At 36.6% G+C, this 14,804-nt stretch overlaps 1 protein-coding gene across 4 annotated transcripts in view; it reads left to right on the forward strand.

The window, feature by feature from the left end:
• Positions 1-14,804, forward strand: part of TOM1 (target of myb1 membrane trafficking protein) — a 1,917,838-nt gene that overhangs the window by 1,689,551 nt on the left and 213,483 nt on the right. For 2 of the 4 annotated variants that reach the window (XM_044068060.1, XM_044068069.1), the window contains exon 13: positions 86-145. The exons of the other annotated variants lie outside the window; for them this stretch is intronic. In XM_044068060.1, the coding sequence (XP_043923995.1) occupies positions 86-145 (60 nt within the window). The remainder of the gene's footprint in view (positions 1-85; positions 146-14,804) is intronic. 4 annotated transcript variants of the gene reach the window in all.

Raw genomic sequence — 14,804 nt, forward strand, 5'->3', positions numbered from 1 at the left:
GGAAGTTATTTTATACACACTAAGTAGCTGTTTACCTTGAATGCACTGTGTAAAGTAGACTCAATTCTAATTTTCTTTTGACTAGATGGAACCTAACACTCAGAGTGGATTGTTGCTTGACAACTGGCTGATGAGACAAGGAATGGTGAGAACATGTGAGGGTTCTTGGAAAGGAAAATCATCTGAGCCTTCAAACTTCATTTTTAGGGCAGTACTGAGGGACATGGTCCACTCATACAGAAGTATGTGTTGGATGTAATTTATACTAAACACGTGTTGTATACATCAGATCCTTTATCATTCATGGAAAACTGCAAACAACGTAGGTTGGTGTTAGTGGGGAGAAGTAAATAAACAAATATGAGATAGCTGTTAAGAATGTCGCTTTTGAGTATCTTGCTGATAGTTATTAAACAGTTCAATTACTGCTGTTTTTTTTTCCTTTTTTCACCATAAAGTAACATTAGTAAAACTGCTAGTTTCTAAATTAAGGCGTTTTGCTTGACCCTTTATTAGAGATGTCATGATGTAGACTATCTGTTTAGTATTGAAATACCAGCTCCAGATTATGGTCTAAAACTTGCATATTTGAAATGTGTACACGTCTTGTTACATTGGCTTTAAATTAAGTGTTCGTTGCAAAAGTTTACGTAGATCATCACTGGTTTCAGGTTTAGTAACGATTAGTTGGGAAGCTGCCTGTTGCATTTCATTGATGGGTATTTAGTAAGATACAGCAATGTATTCCATACATCTGTGAGAGTCTATACTCTGGCATCTAATAAAATCTTCATGAAAAAAATGTTTTATGCAGTGCAATAGTTTAACTACCCCCACCAAAAAAAAAACAGTAGCTCGTAATTTACTTGGAAGCTAAGAATGACCATTGAAATAATTCTTCAGCACTCTTGACATGGTTAAACTACAAGCCAGCACCAGTCTATTATATTTGAGCACGTGTGTTTTGAAGCTTTGGGAAAAGGTACAGGTAGAGCATTTCTTTATCACCCTTCCCTTATCTAGTTGCTCGGTGGACATCACACTGCCACTTTATCTTACTGATCCAAGCATTACCAAATACAATGCTGTTTTTTTTTTTTTTTGGAACAAATCCCATGAAACTCTTGAAAAGGTACAGGGATTACCTTCTGAAAAATCATAGGAATGGAAAGCTTGAAGAATTTCAGAAATACTGCAGGAATTTGTATTTTTTTTAAATTGTTAACCAGGGTAGAACAGTGGTGTAAGAGCCTAAGAAGAAAACATTTCAGAAAAACAAGTGAGAAAGTAAGTGAGAAAATGAGTACACTACATTCAATGTGGTACCTGGAGGACATGCACGAGAAGAGAATGCAAGTTGGTATAGAAGTACAATTAGCAATAAAACATAGCAACTACAGTAACAGGTGGTATCAGTTGCATGGCTGGACAGCAGTTCTAATCATGGCAGCTTAACTGAATGAGATGGAGGTAGTCAAAAAGTTGGAAAAAATGCCAAAGGAGCAAGTAGAATTAAATTCAGGTAATGGGGAAACAACTGCAGTGGGCTTCTTTAAAGAGATCAACTTTGAAAGGTTTCTAAAATTGAGGTAGTGTAGAAAAAATATTTTATTTTAGGTGGAATACTTTAATGTCTAAGACCGAGAAACTTTGCTTGCTATACTTACTTGAAGCAAGGAAAGTGTGGAGAGAAGGAGCTGGGTTTCATTGAGTTCTCTATTTCTCTAATAGTGAATTTTCTCACAACAATGGTTAAGGAGCTTTGGATTAGACATTTAAATAAGTTAGGACTCAGAAGGAGGTGTTCTCTGTTAGATTAATAAGACAGTTAACTTTTCTTATGAACAGAGCAGTGATGACCAGTTCTTCTTGCAAGAAAGATGAACTGACAATTCTTGTTGGCTGTTGCTTGAAGAAAAATTATATTTTTCTTAGAGGCAATGTCAGTTTGTGTTAGGGCATATTTGAGCTGAGCCAAGTGCATATCTTCCCAATTAGTTTCTCTTCCTGAATGAGATAAATGTGAGATCTTCAATGCCCCAAAAAGAAATTGATGATTTTTGCTTTGATTTTGTGGATACATGAGTGGCAACCAAGACAGAGCCCAACATATCTGAAAGAGGTTGTTTTAAGAACTGTGCAGCTGTGGCCAGGTATGATGAAATCAAAACGTTGATGATTTCAGCTTTTGTAGATCACCAAAGGCATAATTATAGTGTGTAGTTTGAATAGTTCCATGAAGATTAGATAGATAGGGGCAAAAGGCCTTATTGAAGTTGCATGTTAGTACTGTTAGAGAGAGAATGATATGTAGATAACCTTGTCATCAGTGTAGAGCATAACGGGAAGATGGGAAATGTCAGATGGTAGACTTAATACAAATGGAGAAAAGAAGAGGGGACAAAACTAAATCCCGAAGGACTGCTTTTAGAATGGTGGCTTTGGATGTAAAAGAGAAGCCTTTATTTACACTGATTGAGTTGTGTGAAATTAAAATAATGAAACATAGGAAAAGTTTGCATCTTAAACCACATGATAAGAGAGTGGCATGGAGGAGTAAATGATCAACCATATTGAAAGCATTGTGAATATCAATAACTAGTTAACTATTTATTGTCCATAACCATCAGAATATCAGTGGCAGGTGTCCCTATGACTGTCAGTGCTTCTCTTAGGCCCACAACTAATGTTAGTTTAGTACAAATGACACTTGGTCAGCAGTGTAATTTGAGACTTACTGTTATGCTATTTTTTAAATCATTTTACATAAAGTTGGTAAGAAATGAGATTGGTCTAAAATCTAATCAGGCCCATGGATTTTTAGTTGTAGGGATAGGTTTAACAGTGGCATGTCCCCAAATCTTGAGAAATGTGTTGTGGCAAGGATAGAGATCATAGATATATTTTAGAAGGTACAAACAATTTTCTCTGCAGACTTGCACAAACAATGGGTGTAATCCAGCTTATTCAGTAGAGTTGTTGCTATGTATTTTATTGAGAATTGCCTCCATGTCCTGTTTTGTGACATCCTTAAGGTGAAGTGGTGGGGGAAATTTTGGAGGTGTTTTGCCCTATTACTAAAGCATTTTGTGAAATGATTGAAAAGTTGGATGGTTATGTGAATTCAGAATGGAAAACTTCAGGTGAATGTGAATATTTGGCAGTAATGTAATTGTCGATGGTGACCGAGGATTGGATTTACCTAGAACCAATTTTTTTTTAGGTTGGTTGAAGAGGTTGGTGTAATGTCATTGCTGCTGTTGTTGTAGGTAAATTGCTTTATGTCTTATGGTACTTATTTTTACTCAGGTATGCATACTAGTACATCTGTTTTAGTGTCTGTTGGGCTTGCTTGTTTCCCTCTTTTTCAGGCCTCACCAAGGAGTTAAAATAAGAGTTTTCACTTTTTTAGTAAGCAATTTCTTTGTTTGGCTTGTAAAGTCTGAAAACTTGAAAGAAAGTTTTGTTTTGTAAAAATGTTTGCTAAACTATTAGCTGCTGTCTCTGGATTTTGTAAGGACCATATTGGTGACCATTGTAATTGTGAGATAATGGATTTAAATTTGGAAAAGATATTGTCACATTTGAGTCTGAAAGTGACTGTGTTAGTTTTCTGCTGTAAGGCAGAGCTGGAAATAGCTCATTTATAGGCAGTGATCACTAAGGGAAGGAGATAGAACACTGGGACCAAGAATATTGTCAGGTATTTTTGTTCTCACTGAGTGCAAGAAAGAGTGATTATTTGAATTCTTGATAGGACTGGTGGTATCTGAAGTCATTTGGATTAAGCCAAGTTAAATTATTTCTTGATTAGTTTTAAGAAGGGTTAAGGTAAAGTCTTCTGTTGATCGATGAGTACATTTTTAGGTGTGGGGGGGTTATCTTATTTGACTTTTAACTCTTATTAAAACAGGAGAGTAACTGTCAAAATGTGTAGTTTCTTATAGGTTATTTAGAGGTTATTGCTTTGTAATTTTGAGTAGGCCAGAAATGGATTGGATTAATGTCTACCATGGTTAACACATTTTAAATAAATACATACTTAAAATAATAAAATATACTAAAAAATACTTAAAAATAAAATAAAATGCCGTAAACAAATAGAAAGACCTGTGCCTGGTCTATAAGGGAGTCCTGGACTCTATTCCAAAGTCTATGCGTGCTGTGTACTGTTAAGGGAGCCAACACCAGAGCAATTAACCTTATATTAAAAATTTAAATGTTACAAAATACCTTCCAAAATTATAAGATAAGCCTCCCATTACAGTCAGATCTCTGTCATTAACTTCCTTTACAAATGGTCTTTACAGGCTTACACACACACACACAGCCTATAAAACAGAAGATACAGTTTTCAGTGAGGCAGAGTCGCAGCCCTGGGGCTTAGTATCTGCTTTGGGTGACCTCTGACCTCTGCCTGACTCTTTTGGAGGCAGACATGTCATTGGCTTCCAGCATATCCCTTAAGGCTTCTTTCCATATTGTGGTTGATGGGATTGGAGAAACCAGATTCTCCAAAGAGACTGAATTTGACATCCATGTACAAGCATTGGATTCAGCTGGTAAAATAGATGTGGATGATTTACTCTTATAGTGTAATATATCCATTCTGGAGATCAGCAGGTAAGTACACTCTTCCATTAAGGACCATGTGGCTGAATCTGCAAACTCTGAAATATGAACAGCACAAATCCACCACAGCTTAGGCTTTATAGGCTGTGATAACTCAGAAACCCACCTTTGCCCTTATTCAGTACTGCCTGGCAGTGCATAGTTTTAAGAAACTGGATGAAGAACTCTTTGCACTGTTTTGGCATTTACATCTGGCCTCCCCCCAGCTGTCCCATTTAGGCTTCCAGCCCATTGAACAAGAAGTAAATAAAAATTCTCCTTGAGAGAATCAGATTTGCCCTTGAAAGAGGAGGAATGTTTAGCATACACCTCCCAGATGTCCTTCCCTCTTAGATGTGATTCACATGATGAGGGAACTATTTCTTTAGGCTTACATCCTCCCCATGTCTTTCTCTTTTGGGGAGACCACATCCTCAGACAAAAGTGGTATTTAGACATTTTAGGTTTAAGTAGCCTAAACCTAGTGCTGTGTCCCCAATATTTGAGGTATTCAAAGGGTTCGTTTGTGTTTTTCGACAAATGTAGGGGTATGATTTAATGTCAACAGTACTGATGGCTGAATGACGGATGTGCCGAAGGTATGGACTGTCAGTACAGTTAAGTGGGGTTGTGGGGGGTAGAGCGCGTGTGTGTATGTGAGTTAGGGTTAGGGTCTGGGATGAGTGAAAGATGGGTGTTGTGCGTTTGTGTGCAAATTTGTGCATTTTAGGGTTAGGTTAGGGGATAGATGTAGTGTTTTGTGTGTGTGTGTGTGTGTGTGTGTGTGTGTGTTGTCTGTCTTGTGTAGTGGCAGTGTTATTGGAAAGTTTTAATGACAATAAGGTGTAGGGTTATTGTACGGGGAAGGGGTAGGGTTAAGGCTAGCACCAATAACTAAGGTAGTCCAGGGAGGTGGAGATTCTGACTTTTTGTTATTGGTTACAAACTCTTATGATGATCTCCTCACAGGTCTTGAGTTTGCTTCCAAATACATTGTAACCCTGCTTCAGATACTAGGCCTGACTAACCTGGTATTACGGAACCATGGTGCACTCAAACTTCCAGAGGCTCATACCTTGCAGCAAGGCTGATTTGATGATTTTGTGGCCTGACTTCCCCTTTTTATCTACATTGCAAGCTTTCATTCATGCACTGGGAGAAAAAAGTCTGTGCCATGACATCCATTGAGCTGAGACAGACTGTCCAGAAGTGTGGATGTCTGTCTACAGCTAATCCCCATATGACTTGGATATTGCTGCAACAGTGATCCTACCCGTATGTCTACTTTTACAATGAGTACGCTAACTCAGCTGTGTTTTCCTAATGGTGTACATTCTATGAAGCTTTCATGATCTAGTTTGATCTGATGGAAACCCAAAGGTGCAGAAACACTAATTTTCATTTCTCAAATAAATTAAATTCCATTTTCAGATTTGAAATGAAAATCAGGAAATATCCTTGTGATGTTTAAGTGTACTTTTTGGTCTTTACCGGTGTTTCTATATAATTTTCTAGTGCATCTATATATAGGCATAAGTAAAGCAGAACACTCAGTAAAATTAGCTTAAAGTGCAAGATTACATGACAATGTCATGCTTTTCCTGTATGCAGACAGTCTGAATTGAGAATTTATTGGCATTTCCCCCAGAAAAATGGGAAATCAGGAACCCTGCTTATTTGCATCTAGTACTGAAAAAAATAGACATTTGACATTCTTGAAACCACTTCTTTCTCTTGCAGAAATAAAGGAACGCCCAGTACAGACAGCCCATTGTTCATCCCTTTCCATTGCACAACCAAGTGTGTTAGGGGCATAGGCCACTAAAAGAAAAAAAAAAACTCAAACCACCCCTGAAAGCTAGCTAAATATTGTCCCTCTTGGCTTGAATTCACCCTTGGTGGCGATGAGGGTTAGTTGGCTGAAAGTGTGATGATGGTCATCGGGAATCAGTGGGTGAATGAGCAAAAAAAAAAAAACTGTAAGCAATGGGTAATGCTTCTTTTTTAATCATCCTGTTCAGTGCTTTTGATTAACACAGATTTATTTTTGTCTTACTTCACCGAAGTAAATGCTTATTACTGACATGTACACTTTCCTTTAACTTTAGTTCCTGCTCATTCTTTCTTCTGAGAGCCACTTTTACTTTCCTTAGAGCATGTGTCACTGACATGCCTCAGATTTTAATTGTATGTAACATTCCCAGGGCAAGTTTCGTAAGCCAGTATACAGAGCAGTGTAGTTATACAACATGTTATTGCTGTGGATGTGCACAGTATCTGAATTGTCTTTTGATCCTCAACCACTCCAGCTACCTGGGTTGAACCATCATCAGCAGTAAGTTAAAGTCTTTATGCCGATTCAAATGAAGGTGTTCTTGAGAAAGTAACCTGCACACTATATTGAATCAAATATCAGTGCCCTACTAGAAGTTCAAGTCTCTGAAGTGAGAGTCCTTAAACACTAAAAAATTAAGAGTGATTCTGCTCTTAAAACAGTGAAGTACAAAACCCACTATTAAACATTAAATGCATTTTTTTTTCCGGGGAGAGTTCACTGTACCCTCAATATGGGGGGCAGCACCCCCATTTCCCTGCTTTTTATTTATACTATAGTAGAGAGTTGATTATCTGAACTAATTGAGACCTAGGGTAGTTCAGATAAGCAAACATTTTCGGATATTCAGTCACGTAATTGAACTGGATAAAAAAACTTCTAAAAACATTTTTGATTAACATAAACTGGAAAAATAAAACAAATATACTGTAAGTACAAAATGGTATGGTATGTTACTGTAGTACAAGCTCAAAAAACACTCACAAGTGAATATGTATAACATTTACATATTCAGACTTTATGATTTTTTCCAACCAGAAAACTGTGGAAGGCTGCATTCATATAATTGACGTTTTGGATAATTGACATTCGGGTAATCGACTCTCTTCTGTATCTCAATTGTTATACTCAAGAGAAGGGGAGAATGAAGTACAGCAATTTCATATTTATTGAATATTTCAAACCCATGCCCCCCACCCTCACCCAGTTTCCCAGAGTTTCAAGACTTGCAGTACCTGGTCTCAAACATACAACAGGATCTGTGGATGCCAACTTCTGCTTGACATATGTATTCAAATTTATGTCTTGGGACACCAAACACTTCACTCTTTTCTCCATTGTAGGCTTGCACACAGCTGCTCTGTCCTTCTTCTTAGGCTCCATCTCACCTCCTGTACTATGCTTGATCCAAACGTAGTCTCCTAGAAGAAATATCCATTCCTTCAGAAGTAGCTGTCACAGTACAAAGTACCGATCCCTGACTTTAGAATGAAAATGTCTTTGGCCTTATCAAGAGTAAGGAAATGCAAAGACTGTCCATATTTTAGAAGAACCAAGACTTCAAAGCACCTCTGTGGAATTCTGTATTCAGTTTTGTGGTTTTCTTAACCATGGAGATAAAATGTTACCATTTCTGATGAAAGACCTGAGAATAGGTGAGGGAGGAGGTTCATCCTAACAAGAACCCATTCACTGTGATTTACAAATTGCTGGACCTGGTAATTTGAGCACTGCCTTCTTGGATTTGGTTGTATTTGTATATTTTCATCCCTCTTTTCTGCCAACTGTGAAACAGCTTAATCCTCTTTCTTTCCACATAATACCTCAGGTAGTGGGGAAAGTGTTTAGTAGTGGACAGGCTATCCAGGTCTTCATGAAATATGGATGCTATTTATTCTGTTGCCCGTGGCAGCCTGACAGCCATGTACTCCCAGAGTTTCACACCAGTGGCGTGCATACATTCCCATGCACCAACAAAGTGCAGCTACTGTGTTACATATGCATTGTAAATGTGGATGTCTCATCCCCTCATTTGCATGTTGTGTCTTACTTATATTAGTTAGATACCACTCATATGCAGTTGGTCAGAATACCTTCCCCCAGGACAGGTGAGCAGTTATCACCTGCTCACTGACACCCATACTTGTAAGGGTTTTTTTAGTTCCTGGGTCACAGTTAGTTTTGAGTCATCTAAGTCACAGCCAGGGTTTCACCTCACTCTACCATGGAGCCAGCCTTGCTTTCTTGAATTTGTGATCTATAAAATGTAGCTATATGCCCAGGGAGCTTTGAGTTACCAGCTAACTTTCTCCAGCTGCACTTTTTTTTTTTTTTTACAAGCTCCGAGTCCTGAGGAGTAGAAAGAACATCAGTCTACTGAAGTTACTGCATTCTCTGCCTTCCATAAAAAGCTAAGTAAGCAGAAGTGTTATACTGCACTCTTTTTTTTTTTTTTTAAGTAATTTGCTTTATCACAAAGATCTCTGTGCTACAAGTCTACGTCATTTGTGCTTCTGTCCATTTTCTTGTGCATGCTTTGGCCGTCTTCCTCTGTCTGATGACTAGACTGGAGGTTTGCTATTTGCAGGATACGCTTCTTCAGGGCTTCTGTACTAACCACTTTATCACTTTCAGTGTTCTTCAAAAGGAACATTATATTGTTTAATGCTTTCTGGTTTCCATTAAGCCCCACACTATCTGCATCCTTGTGATCTGCACATCACAGCCTTTTACTAGCACAGACATTGTGAAGGTCATGGACACCTCTAAGATGTTTTTCTTCTTAAACTACAAGTGGTAATAGTGATATGCTCTACATCTAAGGAGATCCACAGCAAAGCATTTCCTTAGTAACTTATATGATGTTGACGTAACTGGTTTCACGCTCTGTAGCTAATCAGCCATCATTGTTTACTCTCACTGGCTTCTCCTTTTTCTAAAGGAATTAAGTATAACAGTTTAACACCGTTCAGAATTTGTGCCTCTCGGCCTTACTGCTCATGAATGAAGACTCTCAGTAGACTTGTCTGTTACAGCCACATTAGTATTCTGTGCCAGCGTAGAAAGGTATGAGAACCTCCTGCCCCAGGACATGAAGTAACATGCTGCAAAATATAGAAGGATTTTCTACATTACCTTTTCTTATATGTTCATAAGTTCATAGGTAAGTACTAGGTTAGCTGTCTATCCAGACCATTTTAAGCCTAATCAAGTTCCCTTTTGGTGCTTGAATTAACCTATCAATGGTTCAAATGTTAGTACTAGGCTAACTGCCCTTGCAAGCCATTGTAAGCCTAGCCAATTATCCCTTGTGAGACTCAAACCCTGCACCTTGTGTTTGCAAGGCAAACACCTTAACCATTAGGCCACCCTCCCAACCCATATGTTGTATAAATTAATAAGGGCTATCACAGGGCTTTCTTTTCTTGAAAAACTCTCCCTTCCTGGTCTACGATACAAAACTGTGAACTTTTTTCTGTCTCTCTTTTGGTGCTCTTTTGCATTTAAGTGTTTTTCTTTTTTGTAAATTCTTGAGCAGTGTGCTTTTAAACCCTTCAGCTGCTAAACTGTGTTTGCACCTCCTCCAAACATGCAGATTTCTCCCACAGGTATTTGCTAGGTCACTATATCAGCTAACTGCCAAGAAAAGTGATGGTACCAGAAGAATTATAATTAATGGCCTGGAGGTAGAGGAGTGTATTTTTTTTTTTTTGCTTGTTTGTTTGCTGTTCAGGTATATTTTCAGTGCATGTGGACATATGACTCTTAAATGCCTTGGCATGTATGGAAGGTCCATGTGTGTGCATTCTTGCTTTCTTGTGCTTTTCCCACACAGTGGTCTAGTGCGTAGGTTGAACCTTGGGTCACCTGCAGGATTGTTGGAAGTTTAAACCCTTAACACCAGTGAACTAGCACAGCTACTTTACTTTGGTTCCCATTCCCTTTCTGTCATGGGTTCTGCTGTGTTTAAATGTGTGCCTTTTCCTAGCATTCATATTGTAATGAATGTAAATGTGTGTGAATTTGTCTACTTCACTGCTTGTTTTAAGCTTTATACCTCACCTTCTTTATCTTGTTCTTTGTTATTTAAGGTAAAATTAAGCCAATAATTCATTCAGGTGTTGAGTCTTGGAGTGGATCAGGAAACAGTAACAATTTCTGCAAAGAACTTACACCTATGTATACTTCTTCTTGTCAACACATCCATTGCTTCTTTGACTGCATTGTTAATTATCTGGCTACCCATGTAGTGGAATTAACTTTCCTACTGTTTTTCTTCCCGTACTGCATTCCTGTTTATGTTTTACCTGTGTATTGTTGTTTAGTTCTTGTTTTCTGTTCATTCATATTGCAAGGAGGGTTCTTTCTTCATATTAGGTTATTTTATACTTAACATCATTATTAGTTGTATTAAGGCTCAAATTTTCCCTTAAAAGATCATTTACAAATTTTTTTCTTGCCACCTCCTGTTGTTATAATTATGCTTTCATAGTGTAAAGTGGGCTTTCAGATTTATAAAATATGTATTTTTACTTTAGTTGCATCAGTAGACCTATGTTAACAACATTTAGTGAACATGTGTTTGTATTTATTGCTTGCCCAGCAACTGTCCAATTACTTCTGATTCATTGTCATACCTTCTGATGGTATGGCAAGGGAGAAAACAGGATGTAGCTCAATATTGTGCCAGAAACAAGTACTGAGGTTCTCTAACATTCCATGCTAATTATCTCTTCTAAGCACAGCCCAAACTTACCCGTAGAACCAATGGGACCACTGAGTCCAGCTAATGTTCTTTGGTGTACTAACTTTATAATCAGACCTGATATTACCATCAGGGAGTCGAGTCTAACATACAAGTGCATGGACATGTATCTGTCCAGCACAGGAGCTCTGTCTGTATGGCAACATGGCCATTGGTTTGTGGGCCTACAGACCGTGGAATCAAAACTATTTTTGAAGACAGGACCTTGTGAACCACGTTCACAGGTGTTTGTGCATGGCCCCAGGCTCTTCTCTCAGCTCCTGAAACCTGAAGATCTGTCCTACTTGTATGTAGAAGTCAGTTCTTGCTGCTTGCAGCTTGGAGTCCTATCAGGAACTGTCTGCAGTACTTAGTCCCACGTATAGGTGGAAATCCTACCTTGCTGATAAGTCTATTAGATTAAATAAACAGTTTTCATTCCAGCACAGTTCCAGTCAGTGTACAATATACACAAACATACTTTGCTGCAGATTATCATTTTGGTGATTCACATACCCCTAATTTGCTCCCTAAAAGTGATCATTCTATGGTAGACCAGTATTTACTCCCTGTGTTATTACACTGTATATTAAGTACTGTGTACTTTACTTAGAATTTTATCCTGTTCCATTTTTTATTACTTTTAATATTAATATAAATGCATTTAGTTATTTACTGATTTACTATCCTAATTGCCTGTCTGCTGACTGGTTGATTGTACTACAATATGTGTCACCTTGTTTTGAAACTGGCTGCAGCTATAGAAAACATGCTAATCCACTACAAGTTATTTATTCACCCTGTTGCATTGTCATCAGACTGCATAGCCACATGACTCTGAATCAGGAAACACAATTAATCGACATAACTATAGATCCACTGAAGAAATTGAAGTAAAAATCAAATACTTTAGAATTAGAAAGACCACTTTACATGGCAAGGCCATAGTTACTGCAAGAAGAAAAGTTGCCTATTAGCCACTTTAATTTATTTCTTGGGACACTTATTCTGAACTACCTGACTTGGTTTGTATGCCATCTTCTTGAAATGTTTTCATATTATCCTTTCAAGAACTTTGACCACCTGTGTTAACTATATAAACTAATACCATTTACCAGTCTTAAAAAAAAATGACCAGTTAGCAGCTAAAACAAGAGTCAGATGATAATATCCACAACAGCAGCAAAACATCTTCTCATGTACCACGAAAAAAGCAGGTTAGTATTAAGTAAAACCATAGACTGTATTCCATAAAAAACTAGCTGCCATCAGCTTTTACACAGATGCTTTTTCAAGTTTTAAAATACAGCTCTGTCCAGTCAAAATTTTTATAAGTAATTCTGTTTCACATGACCAACTAAATCTGATGTGTTAATTACTATCTAAAGTGCATAGCTTTCAACATCATTCAAACCTGGAAATGTATCCATCCTCAGTGTATCTATCCATCTATATTCTCTATTTTCTAGAGTTGATTTCATATCACTTTCTCTTATTTTCTAATAAAGGGTACCTAGTGCAGCAAATTTAAATATACACTGTGCATTAGTTTCCTTTATCTGTATATATAGTGCATTAGCTGTCACTTGTCTCCTGATATCAGGTAGATGATCTCCTATACATTGCTTTAATGTCCTTGTTGTCATACCAACGTAAAATGCTGTTCATTCTTGATGTTTCACAAGATATATTACATATTACGTGTCACAGTCTGGAAATATTTTATACTCCTATGCCTCCTTCATTTTTGGCTGTTAAAATATTTTTTAATTAATGAATTTACAAAAACTATATGCATTGCAGCAGTATGAACCATTCATATCACTAGTTCTTTTACATAAAGGCCTTTTGTTCTTTACAGCAGCATTTCTGTTTAAGATTCTGTACTTTCTTATAAGCAAATGTTATAACTTCTTGTGTATAATCTTTAGCTTTAAATATGCCAGTGTTTGTTAATCACTTCCTGTACCATTTGTTTATGTCTATTAAATGTTAGCGAAATGTGAAGTTTTTGTTCATTCTTAGTTTTGTTATAATTATTCCCTACTGCTGAAAAGGTAGGGCCATGTTTAACAAATCTATCAGCTATAACCTCTCTTTTTTTATTTTCCAACATATCCCTATCATATCCTTTGTCAGCAAAGTTTATAACTAATTCAGCCATTTGTTCATTCAAACTTGCATCATTAATATTAAGCCTAGATGTGCGTAACATTTGACCTTTTACTATTTTTTTAAATGTAAAGGGCAGATGCATACTCATTCTCTGTAATAAGTATGTATTCTTCTTCACCTCCTTTGTTTATACCCTAATGTTTAGCTCATTCAAGTCAGTCTTACAAGAACATCTAAAAAAATAGTTCCCTTTGCTGATACCTTAAGCTTAAAATAAAAAAAAAATAGCTTTCATTTAAATAATAAAGTCAAATTGTTCCTCTGTACCTTTCCAAGTGAGGAATATATCATCAATGTAATATTTATTAAGTAAAATGAATTTGTCATACATATTTGATGTTAAGACTATACTTTCTCCTCCCTTATACCCATAACTAAATTTGAGTATGTGTTTGCTACCGGAGTACCTATAGCAACACCCTTTCATTGAAGAAAGTAATCACCTTTATTAGTAAAACCATTGTTCATTAAAGTCTTATCCATGAATGCACAGTAATTATTAGTGTTTATATTACTGCTGTCTGTATGACAGCTTAGAAAGTGTTTCATGGCTTCTAATCCATATTCATTTGGTATTACAGTAAAAAGTGAATCTGTATATAGTGCCATAAATACATTTGAATTATCCTCATCCTTAATATTCTATTCATAAAACTGATGAAGGAAGTAATTAATATCCTTGATATAGAGAGGCCAATGATCTAAATAGCCTTTCAAACAATTGTGTTTTAAAAATGAGGAAATGGATTCAGTGACCCAACCTCTGTCTGACACTATTGGTCACATAGGTTGGTTTTGCAAATTTTTATGAATTTTTGGAATGCCATAATAACTTGGTATTACAGGTTGTGAAACATGAAAGTAAATTGACACATCTAAAGTGATCCTTCTACAACATTATATATACATCAGCTTTGCTAATGCTATTCCTGATTTCTTGCTTTGTAGACATCATAAAAAATTATCCATACTGATGTTACCTTCTCCCTTATCTGCTGACTGAATTACAGTATTTGAATTTTTAACTACATTATCCAATGCTTGACTTTCATCTTTAATTAAATTATATAATTGATTTGATGCTGTTTTACTTTGATAAAGTTTACAGATGTCATTGTTGCATGCTTTTCAAAAAGCTTGGAACTAAAACATTCCTAAACAAAGTAAATGTACTTTGTTTTAAGATCATTCTTTTTCTGATATCATTGCTTGGAAATAATAGTTTCAAATTCAGATGTCTAGTAAAAAGTCTTAAGTTCTGTTAAAATATCTGAAATATTTCCATCTTTTGCTGGTATGAAAGTAAGGCCTCTATTCGATACTGCATACTCCTCGTGTTAGATGATAGGATAACAGATGAAAAAAATGTAATTTTGATATTAACTCCTTTTAATTTCTCCAAGTCTTTTGTGTTTCTAATAACATGATGGGACAGGGCTC

This window comes from Protopterus annectens, chromosome 1.part0 (genome assembly GCF_019279795.1).
Source record: "Protopterus annectens isolate FY-2018-M chromosome 1.part0, PAN1.0, whole genome shotgun sequence".
Lineage (NCBI taxonomy): Eukaryota > Metazoa > Chordata > Ceratodontiformes > Protopteridae > Protopterus > Protopterus annectens.